This window comes from Myotis davidii, unplaced genomic scaffold (assembly GCF_000327345.1).
Source record: "Myotis davidii unplaced genomic scaffold, ASM32734v1 scaffold623, whole genome shotgun sequence".
Lineage (NCBI taxonomy): Eukaryota > Metazoa > Chordata > Mammalia > Chiroptera > Vespertilionidae > Myotis > Myotis davidii.
In genome coordinates, this window is record NW_006294464.1 from 928,605 (window position 1) to 946,029 (window position 17,425).

The following is a 17,425-nucleotide window of genomic DNA, read 5'->3' on the forward strand; positions in this document are numbered from 1 at the left end:
TTGTTTGTTTGTTTTTTGATTCTCCATCACAAGGCTACAAAAATAAATAAATATAAATCACGGCGTTTTTTATAAAAGGTTGATAGTTTTCTTACCTATTAACTTTTTTGCAGTGTTGTTGCACTGACTCCTGATGCAAAACAATTCAAAGGTAGTATGTATAACCAACAAATATATGGTGCTGTAATCAATGATCCGACACACAGAATGTCTCGTCGAGCACTGTTGCACTTATGTATGTTTTTCTTCTAACCCTCCCATTCCTGTCTCCTAACGAACATGGCAATCAAGTGCGTCTGTTTGCCGAATACACCTGAATGCGCAAGAAGCTTACCCGAGGCACATGTTGATAATAACAAGGCTTTTTCCAGAATTGGGCATTTTGTCACTCGAGTACAAATAAAATGTCATGAGTAAAGATTAATCTCTTTATAGTGCAATTCTTAACCTTTTCATATTAATGTCAATATTGGAACAATGTATCTTGGATGTTTTCACTATGTATCTTTGCTATGCAACACCGATGTACATGTTTACATCCGGTTTTAGAATTGCATTATTGATCATGAGTAATGTGAGTAATAATATTACTCGAGTGATGCTCAACTCTGGCCGTTGCGAGATCAAATATTTCAATTATGCAATTTTTTGTCTTTGTCGATGCGTGTCACCCAAAATGAATTCGCGTGTCACCTCTGAGACACGTGTGTCATAGGTTCACCATCACTGACCTAGACCAAGTAAATTATAATCTCTTAGGAATGGTTTAAGCATCAGAATACTCTAAGCCAGTGGTTCTCAACCTTCTGGCCCTTTAAATATAGTTCCTCATGTTGTGACCCAACCATAAAATTATTTTTGTTGCTATTTCATAACTGTAATGTTGCTACTGTTATGAATAGTAATGTAAATATCTGATATGCAGGATGGTCTTAGGCAACTCCTGTGAAAGGGAAAGGATCACTCGACCGCCAAAGGGGTCGCGACCCACAGGTTGAGAACCGCTGCTCTAAGCTCTCCTAGAGATGCTAGTGTACTGTCACTGCTGGGTTTCAAGCCTTCTTCATAGGTGGTGGTTGTGGTGTGATATATTTAATATATTTTTATTGATTTCAGGAGGAAGGGAGAGGGAGAGAGAGATAGAAACATCAATGATAAGAGAGAATCATTGGTCGGCTGCCTCCTGCATGCCCCCATTGGGGATTGAGCCCACAACCTGGGCATGTGCCCTGACGGGGAATCGAACTGTGACTCCTGGTTCATAGGTCGATGCTCAACCACTGAGCCACGCCAACTGGGCATGGTGTGATATATTTAAATTTGTCCCTGTCTAATCACTTGTTCTAGGGAATAGCTATGTCTTCAGCTTCTATCAGAAATCAGATGCTGTCAGAAATTGGCTGCCTAGAGTTATGCAAAATGTTGTCTTCTTGTAGAAAATAAAATTTTGGAAAAGCTGCGAAGAAAAAGATCATCTTGCACTGACCTGTGGGTTTTTTTTAGTATGAGAGAAAAGGGCCTCTTTTCTAACTGCCATCTAGATGTGTCCAACGGTAAAAAAGCCCATGAAATGGTAGCTTCGCAGTGAGCGGCCCTCAGGCTCCCCAGCACATGTGCGTGTGCTTGCACCCTGCCAAAGCAGACTCGGGTTCTCTCCTGGCCACTTTTCCAGAAAACCTAGGGGCAAGAGGCCAAATAACTTCTACTGAGTCCTCAGGGAAGGAAGTGAACTTTCTCTCGTGTTTCTCATTCGGTGATGGCTTGTGCTGCCATTAGTCCTATGGAATCTCAACAGTGCTTGCCCCTCCTACCTCAGGAAGGAAGTTGCCACTTCCTCAGCAAGATTTGCTTCCCATGAGCCCGGATCAGGCCACAGCTGAGGCTGGCTCCGGCTTTGGCAGAGTTGCAAATAGGTTAAATGTAGAGGGGATTTCTAGTTCTCCTCTGCTTCTGCCAACTTCCTTTTCTGGCAAAATCTGAATAAACAAAAACACTGGGCAGGTGGCTTGTTGCTCCCCATGGCGCTTCACAAAGCTAAGTTCTTTATGTGATCCAAGAGGTGGATGGCTTGTGATTTTCTTTGCTCGGCATTACACAGTTAATACTCTGAACTTTCATTTCTGAAAAGACGTGCACCTGAAGCAGAACTACAAATTAAACTTGGACATCACATCTCTGTCTTTCTCAGCCTTTGTAGCCCAGCCTAAGTGACCGCAGGATCTGCTGTTGGAATGGCATGGGTTTCCATTTAAGATGTTAATTAGAAGGAGCAGCAAACACTTTTCTCAGAGGAATTGTGCAATAGTAAAAAGGTACATTTTACTATGACCTAAATTCCCTTCACCAACCACTTTCTAGATTTATCTCCAACCAAGGAGCTGGCCTTGGTGCCTTGCTTTCATGCCCTGACCTTTGATGTACTTGTTTAATAAAGTAATAAAGCTTGGATGTGGATATATACATATTTTTTTAAGGGTTGTAGGTTTTGGAGCCAGAAGACTTAGAGTGGATTATGTCAGCTCCATAATTCATTTACCAGTTGTGAAATGTAGACAGGTTACTAAATTTCTCTGATTCTATTTATTCATCCATAAGATGGGTGTATTAAGTATTACATAGAGTACTTGTAAAAGTTAAGTGAGAAACTAAATAAAGAATGTAGGCCTGGCACATGTCCAGTAAATGTTACTTTCCAAAATACGTATTGCTAACTAGTAAAGCAAGTGATCCTCAAACTTAATCCCAGAGTGGCAGAAATAAGATGCAAAAATGCCTTCTCTCTTCACTTGGGGTGTCCTAAAAGCCACAGAGTTGGGTATAACCATGGAAACTTGCTTGGGGTTATATTAGGTTAAAAGTTAGAATCTGTTAATGAGTCTTGATCTGTAGATTAGGAGTCCATAACTAGTTGAAGATAAAGGTATAAATCAGAGATAAAGTTTTGAGGCCAAGGCATAATAATGATTGCCTCTCAATTATGATTTATATCTTGCTTTTTTCCCCCCACTCAACAATTATTTTCTAGGTAATTAAATATTTTCTACAATGTAATTTTTTAATGATTACATATTAAGACTATGCTCTAAACAAAAGCTATGGGTAATTCTATGGCAGCTAATTTAAAAAAATTTTTTTAATTAAATTAGCCTGGCTGGTATGGCTCAATGGTTGAGCGTCAACCTATAAACCAGGAGGTCATGATTCGATTCCCAGTCAGGGCACATGCCCTGGTTGCAGGCTTGACACCCAGTAGAAGCTATACATGCAGGAGGCAGCTGATCAATGATTCTCTCTCATCATTAATATTTCTATCTCTCTCTCCCTCTCCCTTCCTCTCTGCAATCAATAATTCTCGCTCTCTCTCTCTCTCTCTCCCTCTCTCTCTCCCTCTCCCTCTCCCTCTCCCTCTCTCTCTCTTCCTCACTGAAATCAATAAAAAGATTTTTTTTAAGTAAATTAACCTGAAAAATGGAAAACGTTTTTATATTTTCTTTGGCCAAGTCCTTGACCAATTTTTTTAATGCTTATTGTTTGTAAATGTTTTATGGGCAAGTTATATTTCCTTTAAGATACATCTGCGTGTATTTAGTTTATTGTATTATGCAAATCCTCCATGTCTTTACCTTTTTAAATGTACTGGCTTTATTCAGTTTTGAAACAGAAATATCAAAGTTCCCCACTATAATTTTATTTTTAGCAATTTCTCCTTTCATTTCAAATAGTTCAGGCTTTATATACTTAGCTACTATCTTACTGCTTACAAGTTTATGACTGCTATATCTTTTTTGTAAATGTTGCTCATTATTCAATTTAGTGCTGTTAGACTCTACTCAGCCTTGTCTAGTGTTAATATAAACTGGTATTTTCCCCAAAAATGTGCCTAGCATATCTTAATTTATCTCTTGATTTTCAGTCTTTATCACTTTTGTTAGTGTTTTGTTTGTTATCTACCTTAGTTAGTCCACTCACATTTCATAGAATGGCTGATAGACTTGGTTTTATTGCTTCCATGTCATTCTATTATTTATTATAGTTTACTTTCTCTTCTTCCATTCTTTATTTTTGGTGGTTTTATCACATAGCTCTTCATTCCTTTTTTCCCTCTTTATTAGTTTGAGAACTTTACTTTTCTGTGCCCGTGATGATTGTCTTCTGTAGCCTGGTGATTATCATTAGAAGCATACTTTGTTTTACTATTATTTGAAAAAGGATGCCTGTTTTTCCCATCAAAACACTGTATTTCCCTACCTGTATAACTTCCATAGCTATGCTCATTGTGTTAGTTGTCCCCCCTGAGCCTCTCTAAATGCTCTTATTGTGACTATTTGTTGTCCCGCTTTCCCAGCAGCGGTATTTTATAGGAGCCACTTGGGTCAATATTATTCTCTCTGGCTTCTCAATTCCCTTAGGTGCACTGTGATTTTTGTCATCTCACTGCGGTTCAGGTCTGGCTGTTAGCGCGCCCTAAATGGCTGTGATTCCATAAGTGATGAAAGGCTGGGTTCCCTATTCATGGGAGACTATGGGATAGAAGTGGCAGCAGCTGCCTGTCTTCCTGCTCCCAGGTTCCCTTGGGCCAGCGGTTCTCAACCTGTGGGTGTGACCCCTTTGCAGGTCAAACGACCCTTTCATAGGGGTCGTTCGACCCCGAAAGGGGTCACACCCACAGGTTGAGAACCGCTGCCTTAGGCAATCTCAGCTTCAGGAACAGGGAGCACCAGCGGGCTCTTTAGCCCCTCCTTGACTAATAAAGCCCACTTAGGAGAAGCCAGTGTCAGCCAGACTCCCAGGGTTCACAGACCTTCGCCAGTCTTCATCGCAGAACCCCCAGTGCTGGTCTACAGGCCTTGCTTGGTTCCTAGAAAGCTCCCATGAACTCTCCCCTCAGCATCCCACTCCCCAGCCCAAGACCTTCCTCACTACCAGCTGCTCTCCTGGCCTTGGCAGCTTTGTGCCTCTCAGAGAGTCAGAGGGATTGGATTTGCTAGTGGAGGGAAAGCATAGTATATTCAGCTCTCCCAGGTCCTAGAACCCCTCTCCAGTGTTCTTAATAGAGAGATTTCAAATTCACTTAGTTATTGATCTTTAGAGAGAGAGGAAGGGACAGGGACAGAGAGACAGAAACATTGAAGAGAGAGGAACATGGATCAGTAGCCTCCTGTATATCCGCCACTGGCATTTGAGCCTGCAGCCTGGGCATGTGCCCTGACTAGAAATGGTGATCCCTGATTCCATGCTCAACCACTGAGCCACACCAGCCAGGCTGTCATAGTCTTAATAAAATGGCTTTCGTATGATTTTATATAAGCAAATAAAAGTGAAGTAAAGGCCCATCTTTCTAGATTGCAGTTGCCCTAACAGAACAGAATGGTCACAGGATCTTTTTAAAATCAGCCATGGCAAAAGTTGGGGGAAGGAAGATTAATTTTCTTGTGCTTTCCCCTTAGCAGTTAAAAATGAGCACTTAAAGAAATAGCCCCTGTCTAGAGGAAAGCTGTTATTTGTACATCACATCTTCCACTGTGTCCGTTTCCTCGGGGTGGGAGTCGGGGTAGAGCTGCAGGGAGCTCCTCCCACCCACCTCCTCCCTGAGGAAGCCAGCCGGGCACCAGAATGGGGCAGTGGAGGGCAGTCCAGAACCAGGCTCCCAGGTAATCTGTCCTGGGCCCCGTGGACCTACTGCTGCAGCCTGCCGTGCTCTCTGGCAAGTGAAAGCAGGCCCCAGGCCAGAGAGCCACCTGCTCGCTGTCAAAGTGTCTGCAACTTGTGATTCAGAGGACTGAGTCTCTCCCGTGTCAGGGAGTGACTTCCTGATTGCTGACTCCCTCAGCAAGGTATGTAGGGACTGTTTAGTTCATCCCCAGGGCGGCACCCACCTGTGGCAAGTCTGTCCTGTCACTTACGTGGTAGAGGACACGTGGTGAGCATAGCATCTGCGGAACAGAACAGGTGTGCTGACGCTGACTTTGGTGCCTCTGTTTGAGGCATCAGAGCCCCTCCCCAATTGAATCTTTGCTTCCTGGGCATTCCATTGGAAGGTACTCAGGGACAGTGCTAAGGCTGTGTAAGGCTGTGTAAGCCAGGGAAGCAGACTTGGTAGGAGAGAAAGCTTCCTGCCCTGTCCTTGACCCCTGAGCACTGAGGAATACTAAGGAGCCGCCACACTGGGCTGGCGCCAAAAGAGAAGGCCCAGCCAAATGTCTCTTCAGACCCTTGTGTTTTCAGGCTCTCACTCTGGCCTCCCTCTCTCCCTCATCCAGAATAACTTTGAGCAAAATGCAGGCCATCCTGTTCAGCAGTCTTTACATCTCCCCTATGGAATGCATGCCTTTTCAGTAATAGCCCAGATTTATTCTTCAAAGTCCCTATCCCCCAGGCGATAGCCAGAATGTTTAACCAGCAATCTGGCATAGGCAGTGACCACTGGGTGTGAAAGCTGGTCAAACCAGAACAGGACAGCAACCACCAACCAGACCCCTGGGGGGAAGGGCAGAGGGGACTCTTGTGTGAGGTCCCAGCATCCTGGAGGAGGGAGGAGGAGTGACAAAGGGAGGGTCCCTGGGCATCAGTCATTTACCAGCCTGTGGAAGTCATCCAGCATTTTAACAAGTCTGCTACACAGGGGCTGAACATGAGCTTTCCCTATTCCCCGGCCAACAGGGACATTGTTTTTCAGTGAGCTCCTCCCCAGGACAGTTCTGAAAATCCCCAAGCATCCGTTCAGGTATACTTAAGTGTCTCCTAGGCCCTGCTAATTTGGTGTCTGGTGACAGATGGTGACTGTCTTAAAGCTTCATGGTTAGGATAGGTCGGGGGTAAGTCATACGAAGCAGAGTTCCTGGCCAGCGACTACCCACACTTACTGCCCATCACTGCTGATGACTGTTGTCCCAGTTCCCTCCCACTTTCCACAGCCGCTCTTTCAGAGAGAGGGCTCCTGGGATCCGAGCCGCTGGGCTCGTGTGGGTAGGGAGTGTGTGCTGGGTGGAGCTGGTCCCGCATAGCTTCTGAGCGCTCTGCACCATTGCTCCTTCAGAGGCCCTGCCAGATGTCTGGTTCATGGTGTGTTTTTCTCATGGCCATTTTGGTGCTCTTCAACCTGACTTCTGCTGGGGGGAGACAGGAGGGAGCCCACTAAATCAGAGATGTTGGTATGTCGGACCCCAACATTGTCTAAGGTTTACTGTCATCCCCAGAAGGCTCCCAAGCCCTGGGAAAATACGGATGTTGCTGACCATCTGTTCTAATGTCCCTGGTCCCCACAGGGATGGGAGCAAAGGAATCCAAGGCAGCTGTTCAAAAGAAAGATGCTGAACCTGAAACGGGGCTTGAAAAAGGGCAAGTTGTAGGAGAATGTGTGGACTGTGTCTTCCTGTTTGTTTTTCTGTTTCGGTTGTTCCCCACCATTTCTTGATGACATCAGCCCATGAAGTGGAGGTAGGCAGCTGCCACCAGCTGTGGCATTGGTCACAAAGTGTTGAGTGTGTGGTGGTTGGAGAGAGACTTCTCGGCCTAGGAGGTGTGAGCACAGCAAGAGAAGAAATATTGTTTCATCTGAGGCAGCTGCTCATTCCTGATTTTTTAACACCAAAAGCGAAAATTCATCCTGGACAGTTTTTAAAAGAGGCCAGGAAATCAGCATATTGCACAGACCTAAAGGTAAAAAAAAAAAAAAAAAAAAAAAAAAAATTAGGCTTGCAGCTTCCGGTCTGTACTCTGGAAGCTGCTTTCAGTGTTGAGTGTTGCCCCTTCGGTGCTATGACCTTGACTCTGGATCTGCTGTGTTCATTGCTCTGGAAATGGTGAATCTGTGATGGTGACAGACACCTAAAATGATGCTGTCCCCAAACCTGGAAGCCCACAAAGTAAAGAACATGTCAGATTAGCTGGTTTGGCTCAGGGGATAGAGCATCGGCCTGTGGACTGAATGGTCCCAGGTTCTATTCCAGTCAAGGGCACATGCACACACACACACACACACACACACACACACACACACACACAAAACATGTCAGATCAAACAAGGTAGTGTAGGTGACTGCTCTGTACTAACCACATGCACTGCTGTCATTCATCATCTAACAAGGGAGACAAAGCAAAACCAAATGGCATATAGTCATTCCGCAAGTCTCCAGAAGTGAAGGTGTCCTGGAAGGGAAAAATAGCACAAAGCAGCCTGATCTTCTCAGTTTGTCAACACTATTCCCAGGGCAGGTGATAAATATATGGCCGACATTAGCGTGTCCAACAGCCCCCAGTAATAGCATTCCCTGGTAACTAATGATAGCCATGCGGGTCTGGCCTGCCGCTGTGGTTTTGGTGACCTGCAGTCCTGAGCTCGGTGCAAAAGCTTGACATTTGGTGGCACTTTGCCTGGGCTCTTGTTCCCACCATCCTGGAGAAGAGCCAGGTGTCATTCTGATGTAATGTTTGGGTCCTGGGTTCTGCCCAGTTCCAAGAAGGGCTTGGTGACCGAGTGCAGTGTTGCGGACATCCAGTGCGATGTGCTGTTGTGTCTGGACGCCCGCCTCTCAGAGCCTTCGTTATACAACGCTTCACAACCAACCCCGGGGCCTCATGGCCAGCTCTGCACCCAGCCCTCGGGACGGGGAGGGAGAATGTGTGAGTGCCGTGGGAGGACAGCCGGCCCCTGTCTCCTGTTGTATAACTGTCCGCCTTCCCTGAACAGTGGTCTGGACCAGCAGGTAGAGATCACTCACCATGCCCAGCACCTCTAAAAACAGGTAGCCGAGGGTAGGAAGATGTGATCCTTGGCCTTCATTAACAGTGAGGCATCTTAGAGGGACATTATAAGGTATGAAGGCACTTCCCTCCCCACTCTGGTCTTGTAGCTGCACCCAAAGTACACCTGGTGGGTAAATATTTACCTTGGTTGTGTTGTTTTGTTTTAATATTCACCCACTGCAAAAGAAAAAGTACTGACAATAATTGTAAAATAATAATGATGAAGGCTCAGCCTGAACCTCTTGGATTAAGTGCTCTTTCTCACTGAGGGTGCAATCAGGAGCAAGGGAATGATGACAGCATGGCCCACCCTCACCTCCCTGATGAGAACTCTGGGGTCTGGACAGCTGGCCCTGGGCTCCTGGGCCCATGCTTGTTCGGAACCACCGCCTACATGTGTATCTCTTCACCAAGGATGTCTGCTTTGGAATGGGAACCCCTGCCGGCTGCCCACGACTCCAGGCTCGTTTGAAGCCACAGTTCTCGGGGACCCATTAAAATGCTTTGATTCCTTCACTCCAATGGCCTGGAATATGAAAGAAAGAGGCCATCACGTGGTGGGCTGTTTTTTTTTTTAATTGAACATCTTTTCATGCAGAAAACAGAAAACAACGGAATGGCCTAGAAATCTGACAACAGTGGATAAGCGTTAGGGCAACCACATAATTTATTCTTCAAACCAGGACCCTTGAGAGTGAGAGAAAGCTTTGCTAATAATGACGCTGGACAAGAATGGACACCAATGTGTGGTACATACACATGCATCTGCCTCCTCTCGTCTCGGCTAGCAAGGATGAAACACATTGATTATTAACTTCAGGTGGGATTTGGGGAAGAGGTGGGAGTTGCTCATCACTCTGCCCTAATGTCACAGAGGAATGAACCATCAGCTCCTCACCAGCACCCCCACGTTGGGAACATCCAGTGTCTCACACTCAAGGCTTGCAGAGTTGAGCAGAGGTGGGGTGAGGGGAGAGGAAGCTGCCATCCCTGCCACCCCTGGGTTCTCTGGCCGTCCTCTCCCCGCACATTTAGTTGTTGACAGAATTTTCAGAGATCTAGTTTGCACACTAGGCATTCTTCTATGGCATAAAATAATGTCAAAATTAAAAGTAGTAAGATCATTCTATATAAGCATTTTTTAAATCAACTTAGGCTACTGGATTCAAGGAAGAAAAAAGACATGCACATTGAGAGCTACTTTTAGAGGAAGATCTTATAAGTTTAGATTTTATAAAAGCTGTTATTGCTAAATGGGGGCGGGGGTTGTATATAATTTCATGTGTCCCTATTTCAGTGTGCTTCTTTAAACATTACTAGGCACATAAAGCATAATAAAACGGGTCTACTTGGAAAATGTCATAGTGGGTGACCTGACTGTGGCAAGGCTGTAACGGCAACTCCACCTAAGGGTCTCGCCAGAGAGAAGTGCGGTGTGGATTGCAGATGGCATGGAAAGCTGTCGACGTGGTTATGGGTCAGAAAAGAAGTCTGCTTACCTCCCATGCAACAGGCAGAACATGTGGCCTGACAGGTCACCGAAAGCTGAAATCCTACCATCAAAGATTCATTATATTGGTGGCTCACAGGATTAGGGGTTCTTCAAAGCCCCTATCAAGTATAGTTGTCTTAGGAAAGTTTAACACCTTAAAAACCAGCCTCTTCATGCCCAGCCAGTGTGGCTCAGTGGTTGAGTGTCCACCTATGAACCAGGAGGTCATGGTTTGATTCCCAGTCAGGGCACATGCCCAGGTTGTGGGCTCGATCCCCAGTATGAGGTGCATAGGAGGCAGCCAATCAATGATTCTCTCTTAACATTGATGTTTCTATCTGTCTCTCCCTGTCCCTTCCTCTCTGAAATCAATAAAAACATTTTTTTTAAAAAATCTGCCTCTTCAGCCGGCTGTAAGGAGGCACTCAAGGCTGGATAAATAAAGTGAATCTTATGGAAAGGCCAGGGTTACTCGACAGCTTGTGGTAGCATTTCCACACTAACGTGAGCATAAATACATTATGGAGCAGAACACGTCAGCTACACAGAGATCCATAAGAAACTTTACAGGTGCTCCAGTTCCTGAAGCATCTTCAAGTTGAGCCTCACACCCCTGTGTGTTAACTACTTCTGTACCTGGAGGTCTGGCTTCTAACTCTCCTATTCCATTCATTTCTCTTCCCTTGAGGTAGTGCCACACTGTTTTAATTGTATCTCAAAATGCTTTAATACTTTCCTTTTCAAAGTGGCTTTATATTCATTCAAATAAACATTAAAGTCATTTTCTCAATAAGTCCCACTGGGATTTTTATTATCATGTGTTAAACATCAATTAATTTGGCAAAAGATTGACATTTTTTATGATTTAGTCTCTCCATGAACATTGCATTTTCTGATTTCATTGAAACTGTTTTTTTATTCTTCCTCACCTGAGGATTTTTTCCCCCATTGATTTTTAGAGAGAATGGAAGCGGTGCAGGGGGTGCGGGGGGCAGAGAGAAAGAAACATCGATGTGAGAGAGACACATCGATTGGTTGTCTCCCGCACGTGCCCTAACTGGGCCCGGGGATCGAGCCTGCAACTGAGGTATGTGCCCTTGACCGGAATCGAACCCATGACTCTTCAGTCCAAGGGCCGACACTCTAACCATTAAGCCAAACCTGCCAGGGCCATTCAAACTTACTTTATATTTCTAAGTTTTATCTTTTTTTTCCTAAACATCACACACATTTCTTATTAATGTTATGTATAGGTGTGTTTTTGTTGTGACTGTCTTGTCTCATATTTTCAATGTGATCCACTGAGACAGTGGGCTCTTATCTGTGACACGGAAGGGCAAGTCCATCTGAGAAATTATACTCTTTCCAAATATGGAGAGTAAACACCAAAGATGCAGTTTGCATGTAAAAGCCTGTAGATAGATGAGGATAATGGTATCTTCCTGTAAAGTTGTTGTAAGATTAAAAGAATTAAATGCTTTTAATTGATTTAATTAAATGCTTAGAACAGTGTCTGGCATACAATTTAAGGGTTACTGTTACTTTCATCATCATTATCATTATTTTTTAGTAATAGTCTATATATATAAAAGCCTAAGCGACCGAGCGACCAGTCAACTGGTCGCTATGATGCACACTGACCACCAGGGGGCAGACGCTCAATGCAGGAGCTTCCCCCTGGTGGTCAGTGCGCTCCCACAAATGGAGCACCGCTCAGCCAGAAGCCTGGCTCACAGTCACCAGCTGTAGCAGCGGGAGCCTCTCCCACCTCCACGGCAGCGCTACTGAGCAGCAGTGGCACAGCAGGGCTGGGATGAATGGGAGCAGTGTGGCACCCAGCCTGGCGCAGGCTCCTCCCCGGCCACCTGCTGCTTCGCACACTGCTATATCCCCCGAGGGGTCCCAGATTGCTAGAGGTTGCAGGCCAGGCTGAGGGACCCCACCCGTGCATGAATCCGTGAACCAGGCCTCTAGTATAATCATAACAATGCCAGATTTGGCACTGCCCCCATCAGATAAGGAATCATCCCTGCTGGGTGGTTTCCCCACCCTCAGAAAGGGAAGAGAACAGGGACACTCTATCCCTTTGTGCTTCCCAAGCAAAGCCAGGTGTCCACATCTCCCCCATAACTTGCAATATATAGTGCACCTCCTCACACAAGACTCTCCTGGGCCCTTCCTGGACAGGAAGCTGTGCCCCCCAGAGCAGAGCCTCAGAAAGAACAGACTCAAGTCCAGATCAGGAAGCTCAAGTTCAAAACCAGGTAATGGTCTCAGACACTCCCCACACCCTTTCTCTAATGTGTGGGTGGGTTTAATAGTTATAAAATCATAGACTCTTACAGCAGAGGGTGATGAGCCTCAGAGATCCTGTGGTATTCAGCCTGACAGTAGATGGGCCATGCACATAAGTAACATTCAATGAGCCCTTACTACATGAGTGGTCCTATCTTATGTAATACTCCCAACAGCATAAAGATATTTCATGTATTTAGACCCTGGGAAATATGTGGGACAGTTGTTACGTTTTCTTCAAGTCCAGTATCTCATTTGATTCTCATAACAACCCAGTGAAATAGGCAGAAGTAGCAGAGGCCCCACTTCAGAGCCCCCCTGCCCCACCCCTGGCAATTGAGCCCAGCTCCTAAGTCTAAATCAGCTTGAGGTGTGTTGCTCAGGAGGCAGCTCTGTGCTTCAGCTGCATAAGCAGTGAAGACCTGAAACATTGTAGGAAATATTTTTTTGGACCCTCCTCCTTCCCCCAGTGGGTTGTTTGTCTAATGAGTCTCAGAGCTCATAAGCGTTTCCAGGCCCTCCGGCCATCCATCTACTTGCAGTTGGGTAATCTGTGTATTTTCCTTGGACTCCAATGCCAGCTCCTAAAGCTTATAGAAAAGTGTGATCAGCTTTAATGACCAGTTTATGCATGGTAATGCTCTGATGCGAGCCAATATGGGATTCTGTAGGGACTATACTAGTAAATTAAAGCTGCTAATTGCACTTCCTCACTGCCATTGACCAACCAGCTGCTTTCACCTGCAGCTCAGAAGTGACATGTTCTGTCATTAGCACTGTGGCATCCATCCCCAGCTGGCCCCTAATGTGTGCTGGCACATTTTATAGCCCAAATAAATGCGTCAGAACTGTTACACAAACGTTTAGGCCTCATTACTCCTCATCTTTTTCGGTCTCATTGAGGTAACATTTTGATATTTCCTGCCCTTTGTGAACTGAATATTTTTCCCTTGCCTCTTCTGTAATTGCTCTGGGTTAATCCCTTAACAGTGGTTCTCAACCTTCCTAATGCCACAACCCTTTAATACAGTTCCTCATGTTGTGGTGACCCCCAGTTTCATTGTTATAAATTGAACATAATTAAAGCATAGTGATTAATCACAAAAACAATATGTAATTATATAAGTGTTTTCCAATGGTCTTAGGCGACCCCTGTGAAAAGGTCGTTCAGTGCCCAAAGGGGTCGCGACCCACTGGTTAAGAACCACTGCCTTATAACCTTGGATTATAACTTCCAACCTTCTTCTGCTGGGCCTAATTTAAGTCACTTGATTTTGCTTACCATGGGTGAACATTTTTGTTACAGTAAATGGTCCTGTCACTATGTTTATTGCCTTGCCTTTATCGTTTTCATGTTTCCACTAGGAGCTCACCATCAAGCACTTCATGATCACGTATGACCTAGGACAGCGATGGCGAACCTTTTGAGCTCGGCGTGTCAGCATTTTGAAAAACCCTAACTTAACTCTGGTGCTGTGTCACATATAGAAATTTTTTGATATTTGCAACCATAGTAAAACAAAGACTTATATTTTTGATATTTATTTTATGTATTTAAATGCCATTTAACAAAAATCAACCAAAAACATGAGTTTGCGTGTCACCTCTGACACGCGTGTCATAGGTTCGCCATCACTGACCTAGGACCTAGAACTAGATGTCTGGCGCAGTCCTAAACTATGCTATGGGGCAACTCAGTCTCTCCTAAGCCCGTCATCACTGATGCCTGTGCAGAGGACTGAGACAGGCACACAGATGGTGACAATACAAGGCCAAACCAGTGTTAAATGGGTGATGTGTAGTAAGTGTTTTCAGGAGACAGAGAGGGGACCCAGAGAAGCTTCAACCACTGGCCCAAAGGGTGGTGGGCTTTTGCTCAATGGATACTGAGTGGGTCTTCCCTGGTACAGTAGCTCCTGGTGGAGCAAAGACACTGAAGATACAAGACCCATGGCAGTCAGTGAAAAGTTAGTGCACAGAGGGCGGGCGGCCACCAGAGGACCAACTATACTATCAGACCACAGAGCTGGGGGAGGTGAAAAGATATTAATCTGTATGCCCTCTTAATATCATTAACATTAAGATCTGAATTCATTCTCCTCCCACCCACCCCCCACCAGCCATAAAAGTGTCATTATCTGAATGGAACTTTAAAAAATCTACTTCTGCCAAACTAGACTATAAATTTGAAGGGTTGTTTTTATTTAAAGTTCCTTAAAAGTTGAGCTTGGATCACTCCTCATCTTCATTCTGCAACTTTCTTTGGAGCCTTTCATGTGGAGCTGATTGGGACGAGGTCACCATATCACAGCTGCATTTCCTGCAAGAGAGCACCTATCCCCCAAAGGCTCCATCCTTTACTGTTGGACTCTGAGAAACAAATACTATGTTAAAACTATGTTAGTGGGGCCCTAGTTTGGCTCAGTGGATAGAGTGTGGGCCCATGGACTGAATGGTCCCGGGTTTGATTCCAGTCAAGGACATGTACCTCTGTTGGAAGCTCAGTCCCTGGCCCTGGTTGGGACTCGTGCGGGAAACAACCAATTCATGTGTCTCTCTCACATCTATGTTTCTTTCTCTCTGCCTCTCCCCCTCCCTTCCACTCTTTCTAAAAATCAATTAAAAAGTCTTCAAAGTTAAGTAGTAAAAGCAAGTTATGATTTCAAATTAAAATATTGTGTGTTTGTATACATACGCACACATGCACACACACATTTTAAAAGAGAGATGGATGTTGGGCAGACCCAGATTGCATGTGTGGTTACCTCAAATTTTAATCAGTATGCTATTGTACCCCTTCATCAGAGTGTGTGAATACTACAGCTGTGTTACGATGACATGGGTTTGGGGACTATAGAGCATTTTGGAGAAGGCACTGTTCAGCTTCAAATCTCTGTTCCTCTGCGGATTGACTTCTCTGAGCCTTCCTTCCTCACCAAAAAAATGCGGGTAGTGATTCTTATCATATCTCCACCAGTCGTTCTTGATCTTACTATTGATGAGTCCACATTTTGTATGTCACCCAAATAATTCTCTGGCCCGCTCCCCTCTATACTCTATCACCTCCTTAGTTCAAGCCAAATTATCTCTCATCTGCACTCTTATTGGGCTCTTGCCTTCACACTGAGATAAAATGATTTTGAACCACAAATCTAAGTCCATCTTCTGTTTTAACATTTAAAAATTTTCCTCAGAATGAGTTGGCATCCATGGCCTGGCCCTAGCCTACCTTTTACTCTCTCCTCTACCTCACCCCATCCACACTCACTGCCAGGGATGTCTTTGACGTTCTCCATAAGCCCAAATGCATCAGGTGCCTCACACCAGCTGCTCTGTGGGGGCCATTCCCTCTATCTGGAATGTGCTTCCTGCCCCTCCTCTGGCTCCCACTGTACTCCTGAGCCCTTGCTTAGGATCCATCTCCTCAGGGAAGTCTCCCTAACTCCCTCAGGCTGAGTCCCAGCTCCTACTCCTACATTCCTCTAGTCCTGCGTGCAGCCCTTTGCCAGCACCCACGAGCTCATAGGGCCACTATCTCCGTCCTCGTCTGCCTCTGCTCCTAAATGCAGAGCTTCTGAGGGAGGAATCACGTCTTCACATTAACCGAAGTGCTGTGTCCAGTATGGTAGGTGTTCATTGCCTATCTACCCAAAGATCAGGGGCTGTGGCTGCCCTCCCAGGCCTCCTAGAGGGTTTGATGGCTTTCACCCAACACATGTTTATTTGTTGGCTGCTGTAGGCGACCAGCCTTTCACTTATAAGAAAGAACCCTGGCCTGTCTCTCTATCTGCACTGCACAGCGGCTCCAGTATGCAGGGAATGCACAGAGGCAAATCTGGTGACTGCCCTTTGCCCCACAGTGTGGTGGTCAGCAGAGAAGGGCCCTGTGATGGCAGACATTTGCATTTAAATGTTAGAAATACTCTTTCTGACCCTTCACAGCTATGGAGTCCCCTGGTTCCTGATCTGTCTGTTCTTTGCCTTCAGGTCCACATTGGCCAACTGTATTCGACTGACAAGCTCATCATTGAGAATCAGGAGAAGCCCAAGACCTAAAGACCAGCACCATCAGCAACCGTGGACCACCTCCAGCACCCACTCTGTGCTTGCGATTGGGACTCCCAATGGACCACGAGTGACTTCTTGCATCAGCTTAAAATAATAACCCCTTGCTCAGCCTGCCCTGTAGGAACTGATACAGTAAATTGAGTGAGGTTTCCATTCTCCTGCAACCTTAGTGGAAAGGGTGGCTGTCTCTCCTTGGTTCAGTGTTAGAATGAAGAGCTGGTGCTCACTTAGAATAATGCTGTGTGTTATTGTGTCTCCTCTCTACCCCACCCCTCTTTAGTAGCTCATCGCCACTTGTACAGAGCATCTCCAGACTGTTTCTTAGTCCTCAACAATAAACAGGATTGGCTCCCTAAGCCTGCTACCCAGATACACTCATCCTGATTAATGCACTTGCGTTTCCTGCTGCTGCAGGTCCTGCACAGGGCGGTGGGGGTGCCAGGAGGGAGGCTCCAACCCTCAGCTGAGTCCTCCCTTTGTGGAAGCAAGCCCAGGAGAGATTTGGGGGACAGCAGGGAGGAGAGCAGGGCCTGGGGGCAGAAGGTGCACCCTGCGGTTGATCCCTAGGCCCAACACAACCACAAGGATGGCAGGCAGGTGGATACACCCCTAGAGACAAGGCACTCCACCCTGGGCAGCAAAGCAGTCTGAGGATCAGCACCGCCTGGGAGCAGAAGCTCAAGTCACACCCCAAACCTTCTGACTCAGGATGGTCAGTCTAACACTGGAGGTAACTGCAGGGCCTCTGAGATTCAAGGAGTGCTGCTGTCAGCACTCCTCCAAAGCCGCCCCAGCTCCCCTGCTGAGTCTGACCTCCTGGAGATT

General features: G+C 45.7%; 1 protein-coding gene across 1 annotated transcript in view; it reads left to right on the forward strand.

The window, feature by feature from the left end:
- Window positions 1-16,970, forward strand: part of LYRM4 (LYR motif containing 4) — a 158,511-nt gene extending 141,541 nt beyond the window's left edge. Inside the window, exon 3 of the mRNA XM_006768689.2 lies at window positions 16,520-16,970. Within this exon, the coding sequence (XP_006768752.1) occupies window positions 16,520-16,588 (69 nt within the window). The 3' untranslated portion in view covers window positions 16,589-16,970. The remainder of the gene's footprint in view (window positions 1-16,519) is intronic.
- Window positions 16,971-17,425: the final 455 nt, after the last annotated feature.